The sequence below is a fragment of the Dermacentor silvarum genome, chromosome 11 (genome assembly GCF_013339745.2).
Source record: "Dermacentor silvarum isolate Dsil-2018 chromosome 11, BIME_Dsil_1.4, whole genome shotgun sequence".
NCBI lineage: Eukaryota > Metazoa > Arthropoda > Arachnida > Ixodida > Ixodidae > Dermacentor > Dermacentor silvarum.
Genome location: NC_051164.1, coordinates 68,930,652 through 68,944,170, shown reverse-complemented (window position 1 = coordinate 68,944,170; position 13,519 = coordinate 68,930,652). Strand labels below are relative to the sequence as shown.

The 13,519-nt window shown below is 46.2% G+C and overlaps 2 protein-coding genes across 11 annotated transcripts in view; one reads left to right on the top strand and one right to left on the bottom strand.

The window, feature by feature from the left end:
• The window catches only part of LOC119434103 (lysosomal protective protein-like), a 248,103-nt gene extending 234,970 nt beyond the window's left edge, over positions 1 to 13,133 (bottom strand). The window contains exon 1 of the mRNA XM_049658770.1: positions 13,024 to 13,133. The gene's annotated coding sequence lies outside the window, so the exon portion shown is untranslated. The remainder of the gene's footprint in view (positions 1 to 13,023) is intronic.
• The window catches only part of LOC119432654 (putative sodium-dependent multivitamin transporter), a 103,077-nt gene that overhangs the window by 51,955 nt on the left and 37,603 nt on the right, over positions 1 to 13,519 (top strand). For 3 of the 10 annotated variants that reach the window (XR_007464314.1, XM_049658765.1, XM_049658764.1), the window contains exon 13: positions 377 to 543. The exons of 5 other annotated variants lie outside the window; for them this stretch is intronic. Coding sequence is in view for 3 of the 5 variants with exons in the window: in XM_049658765.1 (XP_049514722.1) it covers positions 377 to 543 (167 nt within the window). In the remaining 2 variants the exon portion in view is untranslated. Of the gene's footprint in view, positions 1 to 376; positions 544 to 9,485; positions 9,587 to 13,081; positions 13,180 to 13,519 lie in introns of all 10 variants that reach the window. 2 more of the 10 variants (XR_007464316.1, XM_049658766.1) reach the window with 1 other exon arrangement.

The following is a 13,519-nucleotide window of genomic DNA, read 5'->3' as shown; positions in this document are numbered from 1 at the left end:
CAGCCATAGGAAATAATTATGCGGTTTTACGTGCCAGAACCATGATGTGATTATGAGGCACGCTGTAGTGCGGGACTCCGGAATAATTTGGACCACTTAAGGTTCTTTAACGTGCACCTAAATCTAAGTACACGGGTGTTTTCGCATTTAGCCCATAGTTGCGAAGAAAAGAACCGTGGTTATAGTGTAAAAGATAAAATTGATACATGGCTGAAATGCTAAAACTACTAAATGACTGACTGCAAGCAAAAAACCACAGGTTGTCATGTAGGGTTCCGACGAGAAACCGAAAACACAGCTTGCGTTGCCCGTTTTATTTCCGCACTGCTTCCAGAACGTGCAGTTACTATACGCAAACACTCACGAACAACTGCAGGGCACTGCGACTGCGGCGCTGGGCGTCTTCCTGCTTCAAATATGGCAGACGGCCGGCCGGTTTGCGTCAAAGGTGGAAGCAGTTCGGATGACCTACAGCGTGGACCGGTGTCCCGCCAACACCACCCTGGCCTTCAACGAAACCCTGCCTTACGTTCCCACGGACAGGTGAGAAATCCTCGCTGTATAGCAAGAGTGCAATGATCTGTCCCATAAGATGCGTAGCTATGCTCCGTGTCATACATAGCATATGATGCAATAGCTACGCAATATTTTGCGACATAAAACCTGATGTTGTATCGAATTGCATGACGCACAACTGTGACTTTCGTTCGTGTGTGACGAAAGACATGGACATAGTGTAGTTTCTAGAGAGACTTCACTCGCTGATCCCATTCGCGACTATAATGTAGTTCGGACAATATGAAAGAAAGACATTGGGTATACGTCATGCAATTCGATGCGACATCAAGTCTCATACTTTTATGTCACAAATACATGACGCTATCACTACGTCAAGCAAGTCGCATATCTGAACCTATCTTGCCACCGAACGAGCGAAGCGTTCTGATCGCGTACGCTCGCGATTAGAACGTATAGTACATTGCATCGAGGTGACTCAAAGGTGCGCCAATGATACGTCACTTGGCGATATTTCATGATTTCGAGTAAAATTTGGAATATATCAAGTGGTATAGTTCAATAGAATGCGTGGCAAGTCAAAAACAACCGCCCTGCGAAAGGCGCCGAGTGTCACTTCTATGAGCGCACTATACCTCCGTATCTTTCATAGCGCTGCCTGCTGTACAGGGTGTTTAAAATTTAATTATTTAATTGATTAAGGGGTTTACGTGCCAAAACCACGATCTGATTATGAGACACGCCATAGTGGGGGACTCCGCAAATTTGGACCACCTAGGGTTCTTTAACGTGCACCTAAATCTAAGTACACTGGTGTTTTCGCATGTCGCCCCCAACGAAATGCTGCCGCCGTGGCCGGGATTCGATCCCGCGACCTCGTGCTCCGCAGCCCAACACCACAGGGTGTTTCAGCGAACAGTTAAAAAAATTTTAAAGGTTGCCGATGGCAGATAGCGCAATTGTAGTCCATGAGTTGGTCTACTCTAAGAGGCGGACATTACGTGCACAAAAACTTGATAATCCACCAATTTAGAAACAAAATATCTAATTAAGCTTTTAACTAATTGCCTTATGACACAGATTGAAATTCACGAATTCTCGCCGTGGAGTTCGTAACACGGATCCACTTGGAACGAGTTTTCTAGTTTCTAGATATTAATTCCCCAACGTTGCGGAGGAATGCATTGGCGTTCCAGTTACTTTTGTGCTTCAATGCCTGAAACGTCGTTTTGTTAAGAAAGTAACTGGAACTCCAATGCATTTCTCCGCAACGTTCAGGAATTAATATCTAGAAACTGCGGCGGTCATCCGGAGAATTCGTTCCAAGGGGATCCGCCTTGAGAACTCCACGGATACAATTTGTAAACTGCAATATAGACTATAAGGTTAGAAACATAATTACATTTTTTGTTAATTACTCGATTATGCATTTCAATTTCTTGTGGAGGTAATATCCGCCTCTTCGAGTAGCCCAGCTCATGAACTAGAACTGTTATCTGCCACAGGCAACCTTTAAATATTTCTCGAAGTATTCGCTGAAACAATCGGTATATGAAAGGGAATAATGGTATCACTTCGTGCTACTTTCAAGTGGATGACAATTTTTCCCTTTCACGACCATCCCTCTAACTTGCCCTTAAGGTGTCTGCGCATGCGTGCGAAGCGTCAAGTAGCAAACCGTGTGTTTGTGTGTGTGTGTGTATGTGTGTTTGTGCGTGCGTGCGCGTGTGTTTTTATATGTGGGCGTCAGTGCATGTGTGTGTGTGTGTGTGTGTGTGTGTTTGCGTATGTGCGTGCGTGCTTAATTCTGTCATACTTAACACTGAACTCAATTATTCATTGGGTGCACGTTAAAGAACCCCGCGTAGTCGTAATTAATCTGCAGTCTCCCAATACGGCGTGCCTCATAATCATATCGTGCTTGTCCCACGTAAAAATCCCAGAAATTTGTTTTACATTTTCATCTTAATGGCTCCCCCAGATGTTGGCCGTACGAATGGAACCGGCGTTCGCGTCATCAGACAGCGATGGCCACTTCGGCCGTTGATGTCAGTAAATCGCCTACGAAAGATTGCGTTCGCTTTTCGCTGACCCTGCCGGCAGTGCCTTCTCGGAGACTCGGCAACAATGAGGCGTTCCGCTTTGTAGAGGATCCCCAGACGCGAGCATCGCGGCACTAGCTAACCACAATCTTCTGTGGTTAACGTAGTATTCATACGTTAACCACCTCACTACCGCGCGCACGTCTATCGAGTTTTCACAGTCGCTACACTGGCGGTTTCACGAGAAAACGAAGGAAGATAGCCGACAACAATTGTGAAAGCAGTTGTTAGTGAATATAAACAACGTGCGAAGGGCTGCATAGGACGCGCTTAAAGAGCCAGGCCAGCTCACTCTATTTGCTGTATCTGTACAATGCTAATAAACCTTGGTAATGAAGTAACCTAGATGTGATGAAAGTGTTTTATGCCGGGTTTCACGACTGCTTTCCGGCAACGGATGTGATGATCATGATTTAATGGCCGCCCCTTCAAAACGCGGCGGTTACAAATAGTCACCTAGCCTGCGTGATTTAATTAGGTATGCTATACATGTTTCCTATCTCGCATTTTTGTTTATATTTCATCATTCTTTTTGTCCCTCAATATCTGCCTTTTACCTCTACCTATGACTAAGAGATCAAATCAAGTCGTATCAATCTCTTCCCTGCTTATTTTTTCTACCAGTACTCTAATCGTCTCTTGCTTATGTCTACGGCTGATTTGTTGATGTTTCCTTCCACTTGAAACCCAAGCGCTTCTGGAAGTTGTACGTTACCTACGGTTCTCGCTGGGTGAATCCCGTCGCATTCCATTAGGATGTGCTGAGTGGTCTCTGGATCTTTACTGCAGCATACACATGTCTCATCTAATTCCGAATATTTGCTCCGGTATGTTTTGGCCCTACGCAACCGGCTCGAGCCTCAAATAGCAAGGCACTGCCCTTTGTGTTATCGTACAGATTTGCCTTCTAATTTCTTTCTTCCCATTCTTGTAAATCTCGATGGTCCTTTTTGTTCCCATTCTTTGCATCCAATTCACGGTCTCTATTTCTCTCACTTTCTTTCTGATAACTCCTGGTTGTCTATTTACAGTTTCGATTATCCTGTACTTGGTTGCCAACTTACCTGACCTCTTCTCCATTCTGTGTCCACTTTCAGGCACAGACACGTGTGCACTTTAGCCGCCCATTTATTTTCATCCATGTACCTGAGCCTTTCTTCAAAACTAATTTTGCTCTGTGCTTCTTTGACTTCAAAAGAGGCCCAACCCATGTCACCCTGCACTGCCTCATTTGTGGTATTACCTTGGACTCCCAAAGCCAACCAGCCTACTGATCTTTGGTTAACTTCCAAACCCGACAAGATATCCGATTTTAAGCATATAATGGCATTTGCGAATGTTAGCGCTGGCACCATTACTCCTTTCCAGATTCCGCGCACCACCTCATACTTATTGCGGCCCCACAGTGTTTCATTATTGCTGCATTCCGCTTGCCCTTTATTTTCAGATTATCTTAGTGCGTGCTTGAGTAAGTACTTCCTTCGTTTATGTATACGCCGAGGTACTTATATTGCTTCACTATGGGTATGACTTGATGCTGAATTGACACCACGTAATTACTCGTCTCTTTATTAAAGATCATAATTCCTCATTTATCTGTGTTAGCCTAAGGCCTAGATTTGTCGCAGTGTTCCACAGATATTTGCAAGTGTCTGTAAATCTCTTAACTAGTCCGCTAGTAGCACTATGTCGTCTGCGTACATCAGTCCATTGACCTTCTGTTGCACCATTTGTCTATTACGCATGTAGCATAAATCAAACCATAATTCGCTGTTTTCCAGTCTTCCTTCTATGCCCTTAACATAAAGCGTGACCAACCGTGGAGACAGAGGACATCCTTGCTTCAATCCTTGGTGAATTCCCACCATTTCATTACGTTTTCGACTTTCCAATACAACTCGTACTTGGTTGTATCTATATATCTCCCTCAGCAGCTCCACGAAATCATCTACGCCTTCGTATTGAAGAATATCCCACAACAATTCCCTGTCTACGTTGTCATAAGCTCCTTTAATATCTAGAAATGCTATCCATAAATGTATTTTCTGAGCTACTGAAATCTCTATGCACCGAGTTAGTACAAACATATTGTCTTCTAAGCGTCTGCCTGGCCTGAACCCATTCTGTAGTTCCCCCAATACATCGTTTCCCTCCACCCACTTCGACAGTTCTAATTTTATGGCTTGCATTGCCATTCTATATATCACCGACGTTACTGTAACTGGCCTGTACGAGCTCGTCTTATCCTTATCTCCTTTGCCTTTGTAGATGAGATTCATCTTGCTTTCACGCCATCCAACGGGAATTTTCTTTGTTCTAATCACTTGCTCTATGGCATTAGTCAGCAGTGTCCTTGCTCTTTGGAACGAGCTTTTTGATTAGCTGTATTGGGATTTCATCGGGTCCTGCTGCCGTGTAATTAGGGACGTTTTCTCTTGCATTTTTCCAATAAAATCTTTATATGCTAAATTTTGATCTCTCGGGCCTCTCTGTTGTTGCTGGCTCTGTTGTCTGAACTACGCTTTTCCTATTGCCGAAGTTATCGCTAATAACGTCTGATGTACGGCAACGCATCGTCTCCTTCGTAGATGTTAAAAATTATGGGGTTTTAGGTGCCAAAACCACGATCTGATTATAAGACACGCCGTAGTGAGGCACGCCGCTCCGGAAAATTTCGACCACCTGGGGTTCTTTAATGTGCACCTAAATCTAAGTACACGGGTGTTCTCGCATTTCGCCCCCATCTAAATGCGGCCGCCGTGGCCGGGATTCGATCCCGCGACCTCGTGCTTAGCAGCCCAACACTATAGCCACAAAGCAACCACGGCGGGTCTTCGTAGATGTTACCGTCTTCATCCCTTATAGCCATTTGCGAGTTTTTAGTTGGAACTCCGAGTGCTTTTGTATGGTTCCAGAATCTTTTTTTGGGGCGCCTTTGTCTCTTTTGCGAATGCTATGCACCCAACGTTCACTCGCGCATTTCATTTTCTCTTGCACGAGCTCACTCGCCACCCTTTTCATTTCTAGGTATTTGTTCCATCTAAGGAGCACCTCTTCTTCTTGTAATCCCAACTTTTTGGTTTCTCGATGATCCCTAGACGCCTCCGCCTCTTTACGCTCTTATATAGCTTGCTTTATGTCCTTGTTCCACCAATTACGTGGTTCTCTCTTGCCAATCCAACCATTTTTTCCCTGTCTGTCTTATTTCCTGCTGCATAACCTCTACCAGTTCCTTATATTCCCAGACTGCTATAGGAAGAGCTTCAAGTTTCTCCTCTGTGTTTTTCGCGATCTCAGTTATTTGCTCTTCTTTCATATTTAGAAATTCTGATGCTGTTGATTCATGTTTTGCGTTAGTATCTCTCCCGAACTTTAATGTTAAATGTCTATGATCGCTACCCAGGCAATTTTTTTTCTATTTTCGTCTATTATTATTTGGTTTAGTTGTTTGTAGACTATTTCTGAGACTAATGCGTAATCGATACATAGCCACCTGTCTCCGCAATGCCACGTTACCTGTCCATGACACGTATTCTCCCTGTTAACTACTATAATTAAGGTTCTGTTCACCACACAGATCCAGCACTAGAGAACCGTTGCAATCAGCATATCCGTCTAAATCATACGTGTGCGCGTTCATATCTTCCGCTAATATCACCTGGCCCGATTTTTTGAACTCATTAATATCGCTTCTAATTCAATCAACCAATTCCTTATTTTTATCTCTGCTATCACTACCTGTCAACAGGTAAGCAACTCCCAGCCAGGTCTTTTTGCCTTGCCATTTTTATTTAAAAAATCTCTACTGTCTAACAAGAACAGCTTGTATAGAGCTGTTCAGGCTATTGCCTCAAGTTTGGCCTGCATGCGCCGCTATTTATGCGAAATTTGCTCGGTTGACATGACGGCATTTTACGACGACTGGCTTCCAGCGCCTTTCATTTCGTTCGTTGACAATCATAACTGGAAGCGCGAATGAAACGCTGTCACACCGTATCGGCAACGCATGTATGTATATTAGGTAAAATGACCGGATGTTGTTTCACCACGCCTAGAGAACTTGTGCGGTTGTTGCAAGCGCCTACTTGCAGAACAGACAACTACGGCCTGACGTTCCGATGCGTGCCAGAAAGCCTTGGTGGACAAAATTGGCCCGCAGCCAGAGAGTACAGATTTTTAATGCGAAAGTGTTACATGATTTCTGTCTGTCACTCTGGCTAGCATCTTGTCTAGCGTCCTGTTTAGCACCCTGACTAATTCTCTGTCGTGTCCCAACTTGTCCCGTAAGTCTTGTTCGCGCTAGTAACTGTGTCCCAGCAACTGCATTGTATGCCCCATTACGCGAAAATCCGATGGCGGCGTGACCGAGCTATGGTACCAAAAATGGCAGACCGCGCAAAGTGTAAAAACACGTCAACGATGTTCGGGTTGACGTCAAATTTCTCAAGGAGGGGGGGGGGGGGGGGGGGGGGGGGGGGGGCTGTACACAAAGTAAATAAAGGCTTTCTAAAAGAAAATTTGGTACAGTTCAGTTGTGGGTGCGCATTGTCGTGCTCCGGCCTTGCCGCATGCCGAGCGCAGCCGGGTTGGCCGCAGGAAAGTACTGACCTTTCACTACGATGGCGGGCGTGATAACAACATTTATTTCGTGCCAACAGCATGCATATATAGAGAATACTCATGTGACAAGTTATGTCACGTAGTACAAACAACGTATCGGACATCTGGGCGACAGCACCAGATAACGCGGACACGAGACACGCGGCATGGGCGATGTATCACCACAGTAATCGAAACCAGGCTTCCGCGGGGTGCCAGACGAGCGCGCTTACCCGACGCCACGGGAGCTCCGCGATTCTAGCTGAATAAAGGTTCCACCAAAGGGACTACATTGCTTTCTCATTCCCACACGTAAGCAGCCGTAATTAGTACCCGAATACAGCTCTGAAACGTAGCTATCCATCGCCACTTATTATAGACAAACGGTAAGGTTGGCTACAAATTAAGCGGTCACATCAAGGACTAGCCGCTTATTAAGCGCTCAAACGTGAAAACATGTTATTAGTGTGGCGGGAACCATCCTGGCACCGATAATCGCGTGTATATGTGCATGCAGCAAGTGACAACCACAACGACTGAAAAGAAAAGAATACAAAGCAGAAAGCACAGGCCAAGAACGGGCACGCTGAAGCCAAAACAGGTGCGTCATGACCCCCATTCAGCGCGAGCGCACACACACACACATTACACATTTATTTCGCTTGTTTCTCAGGCTATAAGGTCTCGGGAAAACCGGTCCCTTGAGCAGCCAAACGATACCCTTCTATCGCGAATGATAATGAAGAATAAGACCAAGCGTCACCTCGTGTGGTCGCAGCCCAGGCTCGCTAAAACGCAAACTTTTTCGCGAAATGCAACATCATCTGCCGTGGCGTCGCATAGTGGCTTTGGCTAATACGCCCAATCGCGAGGGAGAAACGCAAAAACGCCTATGTGCAAACAGGGTGCACATTGAAAAAAGCGAGGTGGTCGAAATTAATCCAGAGTCCCCCACTCATAATCATACGGCAGTTCTGGCACGTAAAAACTTTTTTTTCTTATTTTTATTAATATCCTCAGGGCACATTCTTGGTGGTGCTCGCCCGTGCGCAACATTTCGCGAAGCAAGCTTCGCAATGGCTATTTGGCTCCTCGTTAAACCTACTGAAGAGAGAAATACGATAGCAGGAAATAATTCCGAACGCCGTTTATGCCGTAATTACATACTGCACGCGCTGTCGGCGCTTCGACGACAGCGCGATAAACGAAGAGCGATAATGACTCTCCTCTCCGGGGCTATGTGAAATACGAGCTCCAAGGCCGGTGTAATTTGTTTGAACGACGACGGGAAGGTTGATTAGGCGATCGCGTACACGGGTTCTGAACGAGCCCAGACGAGGGTGTGTACCTTCAAGCGGTTTCCTGTCGAGGGTGCAGCAAAGCAATCTGTCTTTCGCGCAAAGAACGCGCAGTGCTGGTGCGTGACCCTGACTCGATTTGCAGAGCCACGGTCGAACACGTAGCGTTTAGCAAGTTGGAAAAGCTCTCGAGCGAACGCGCATTCGATCGCAATCCTTGAAAGATGACAGCGGACGGTTTTAGAACTGCGTGCGTTAGAGTTCCACGTTTTGCGTAGTGCGCATGCGCAGAACGCGACGCGAGCCGTATACACGTGATGCGTATACGTGACCGGCGCGTACGCGCATGTCCGATTGTCGAGCGCGTACGTGGGAGAATTCGCGTGCTTAGACAATTTTGTCACAAGAGTGCAAAGTTGGTGCAGTGGGATAAGCAACATTGTAAAGAAAAAAAATAATAATAAAAACAGCGCAAGTTGCACTATCACGGAAAGGCAGGACACAGCCCCTATCAAGTGGTCGTTTCTTCATAGGAAAAACGTATATTTGTATCTTCTTTATCGAATGGCCCTGAATTCCTCGATCTGATAGGTTACACTTCGCTTCACCGCTGCTGCCAGCCAGCCTTTTTCTCATGTTGTTTAGGTTAGGTTGTTTTCATTCATGCCTCGCATATGTGAAAATGTGTTACCTTCATTATAACTTCCTATTATTTTCGTGTACACTGCATGTCTTTCTTGTGAATAAAGCACCACTTAAAAGTCACCACCTGTATTTTTTTCGTAACCTGGAGTGATGAAGCTTGCGCTCTACGTCTCGTTTCTTTTCTTTCAATTTTTTCTATTTTTTTCAGAATCTATTTGTCGGGGATGCGAGAACGCCACGCAGACCGATTACAAGCTCTAGAGTGCACATTTACACGTCAGACTGCCTCTCCATTCAGTTTTGCTCAATCTCGATTGTTGTGCAGCCCCGACGTGTTTCCCATGTACCGGCTGTCCGCCTACTGGTGCTGCCTGCTCGCCACCTTCCTAACTGTGTTCATCGGTTTGGCACTCAGCGTCGTGTCAGGTGCGTACTTCTGCAATGACGTCACGCTTCGCGCATCGTCGGTTACAGCGTTCCTTTCGAGAATAGTGTTTCACGCCAAAGCAACACCAAAGAAATCTGGCGCTATAGTAGTAGAAAGTACTAGCTGAACCGTTAACGTATAGACCTTAGCGTAGAACTGGGTTGCCGGAGACAACTATGACGGCTGTATAGCAATGCACGTTTTTGGTGAACGGTCATCTGGAACGCTAATGTATAGCGCACTTTAAAACTGGATATCTCGAAAGCGGTGCTAGTGTCGATTCTTGCTAAGCAAACATGACTTTATTATTGGTCCGTTTTAATTTCGCAATTGGAGCATGTGCCCTAAAAGTTATTAGCGAATATACAAAAAACGATAACGAATATATAAAGAACGATTAAAGAAAGAGCGACCCTACTTTTCGGCGAATACATGCCGAATAGTAGTAAACTTCAAGCACTAGTCCAGTGTATCATACGACGGATGAACGATTCTACTACGATATGCTATGAATAATATGTGGCCCAGTTATCCATCGCAAGAAAAAAATATGCCCCATAACCGCAATCCAATGTTATTTTCACTTATGTGGAAACACTTTTATTGCGATAGCAATTATATGGACACTCCGAAGCAGATTTCTGCCGTCGGCGTCGCCGTGAGGTTCCGTATGACGTCAATGGAGGTGAAATCGTCGCCGCGCGCCGAACGCTGTATGTGCGAGTGAAAGGGCGCGAGGGACGCGCGCTTTCACGGGGAGTGAACCCACGGCGGAGAACAAACGCGCGTTCTGCGCCGTGCTCCCTTAAGGGCTGCACAAGTAGGCGTCTCTTTCCTCCTTTACAATCACCATATATGTAGAGCTAGGGAGCCTACATGCAACGCTGTTTGAAAACTGCGTTGCATGTATGCTCCCTAAGTAGAGCAAACGCGCCTTCTTCCGACGCGCGAAAGGCGGGGGGGGGGGGGGAAGAGATGCGGCGTTTAGCTGCTGCACCAAGTGCCCATTTATATGGAAACGTTGTGAGGCGAGAAGGTGGTAAAGACTTCCGACGCAGCTCGACAAGTGTTCCGTTCTGATGTCGTCGCAAACCTCCGAGCCGCCCCCAGAGGCTCCGGCAACAGTCACCAACGCAGCACGCGTTTTGTGCGAACGCGGGCAAAATGCCGCGGCGTCAACAGTTCTGCGTGCTGCCGGTGCTGCTGCATGTCCAAGTTTATACAGCTGATAAAGATACTAGCATTACTCCGTATAGCTCTCTACAAATTTGCCATCGCAATTGATGCTTCGCCTTTCGGGTGAAACTGCGACAACTTTTATTGCGATAGCAATTATATGGACACTCAAAAGCAGATTTCTGCCGTCGGCGTCGCCGTCGCCGTAGCCGTCGCCGTGAGGTTCCGTATGACGTCAATGGAGCTGAAATCGTCGCCGCGCGCCGAACGCTGTATGTGCGAGTGAAAGGGCGCGAGGGGCGCGCGCTCTCACGGGGAGTGAACGCACGGCGAACAAACGCGCGTTCTGCGCCGTGCTCGCTTAAGGGCTGCAGAAGTAAGCGTCTCTTTCCTCCTTTACAATCACCATATAAGTAGAGCAAACGCGCCTTCTTCCGACGCGCGAGAGGCCGTGGGGAAGGGGGGAGGGAAGGGAGGCGACGTTTAGCTGCGGCACCAAGTGCCTATTTATATCAGAGGCTCCGGCAACAGTCACCAACGCCGCACGCATTTTGAGCGAACGCGGGCAAAACGCCGACGGCGTCGACAATAGTTCTGCGTGTTGCCGGTGCTGCTGCATGTCCAAGTTTATACAGCTGATAAAGCTAATATCATTACTCCGTATATCTCTCTACAAATTTGCTATCGCAATTGATGCTTCGCCTTTCAGGTGAAACTGCGACAACTTTTTTAAATACCGGATTCCATATGATATTGGGATGACGGATACGGAAGATATCAAGTGTATGAGTTTCTTTAAGAGAGATATGCGAAAATAGCAATCACTATTTTCTAAAAAAGACGTTTACACCCCTTGAGGCGTATCTTGTTCCCAAATAAGCATTATCATCTGTCTAGCTAGCGTTTCCTGTCTCGAGAACTCTGTGTTCGCTACTTAAATGACATGGCACGCTGATAATGCGCATGCCGTGTGTGATCTAGAACTACCAGCCGCACAGCGTTAAACAAAAGAAAGGCAAGCAAGAGAAATGACGACTATTGTTTTAGCACAAGATAAGCCGCTAAGGGTGCGAACATTTCTTAGAGTGTTGGCACCAAAAGAAAACTCATCCCGCCAAAATTTACACTTTAGTGTCTTTAAAAGTTATCAAAAGTGAGCTAAAGTGCCATAAAGTGGCAACATCCCACAATGATGTCACCATACAATGGGTAATCTGGCTGCAAAATTCAGGCAGATAAGACTGGCGCTTATTTATTGATTCGAAAGCATCAAATGGCCCATTTTCACAAAAAAGCCGGCGGCGTCTGTAGCAGCGAAACAGCACCTAAATTCCCATTGGCTGTGACGTCACGTCACGAGCGCGCCTCGACGGAGCAGGGCGGGCGAATGGGAACGCCTGTTGCCACCTTAGCTCGCCAGGTGTCGCGTGAGGGGAGAGGGCTTCGCCGCGACGCCACGTCACCACCGCGCATCGGGCAGCACGCACCGCTATGATACATTACTCGCAGCGCAAAGCTCGAAGGACCGCTCAGCGACATTGAATTGGACATCAATGCTTTCGTATTCGCAGCTCGTAAGAACTGCTTAATTGTCCTCGGATTTTTCCGTAATAAAACAACATGTTTGCGTAGCAAAAGAAGAAAAAAAAATCATGTGTTGTTAAACGCTAGTGCTCGAAACTGGCATTACACAGTGCTAATTAGTTGTAGTGCCTTCTGGTGCGTAACAAGCACTATCAGTTTCGCGTGCCCGGACAGAAATATCCGTAGTTGACAAAAAACTGTTGAGCTCGGGTATGGATACTGCAGAACTACGAAAATACTATCTTCTCTTGAGATCTCTAATATACATTGTAATTCACGCTGGCTTTAATCCTTTCCAAAGTTAACTCGGAAGCAATTATGTAAAGCATTGGTTCCGGACATGAAGTGAGATAAATCCAGAACTGTGTAAAAGTGGTTCGGCGTGTGATATTATTGCGGTCAGGTTCCAAGAAAGTTGAGAATAATTTGATCTAGGCCGGTGTGTAGTCACTGGTGAGGAAATGCACTCGTGAAGTGCGTTTCGAATGCCGCCAGTTGACATGAAAATCCAGGAGGTAGCGTAAATATGGCAGCCATATAGGCTGCCATGTTTACCCTACCTCCTGTTACGTCCTTGAACTGTCTCCGTGTCTGAGGAACTTCGTAGTTGCTCCAAAATGCCAGTAATCGTAATACATTACTTTTGGGCGAAGTTACTTTGCGAAAGTGGTCTCACCAGAGTTGACACGGGTGTATTGCCAGATGATGAGCCATTGTGACGTCTTCTCGTCCAGCCCGAGCCAGCGACAACCTCGAGAAGAGCATGAGCCTGTCAAGTCCCGTAGCCTTGAGGTTCTGGGCGTGGACCGGACTTCTTCCACGCCTAAAAAAGGTGAGCGCGTCTTTAACGGTTACAAACGTTTTTATGCAGATTTGCGCGTGCACTCCCATATAAAAAGAGAAATAAACAAAAATTATTTCAGCCGCACGCACTTCCATGACTCTGGTAATTATAGAGGGCTATGAAATCATCACAAAATATTGCCCACGTCACACGAATCTAAACTGAACTTCAATTAAGGCCAGAACTTCTTGTTCAGTAAATGAACTTGCTTCAAATATAACCTGTCAGGAGCCTCAAATTTTGACGCATGTACTTAAATAGCCTGTTGCGGTGTCTTAGAATAGATCCGTAGCGTTCGGATAGCTGGATCAACGCCATTAATTTCACT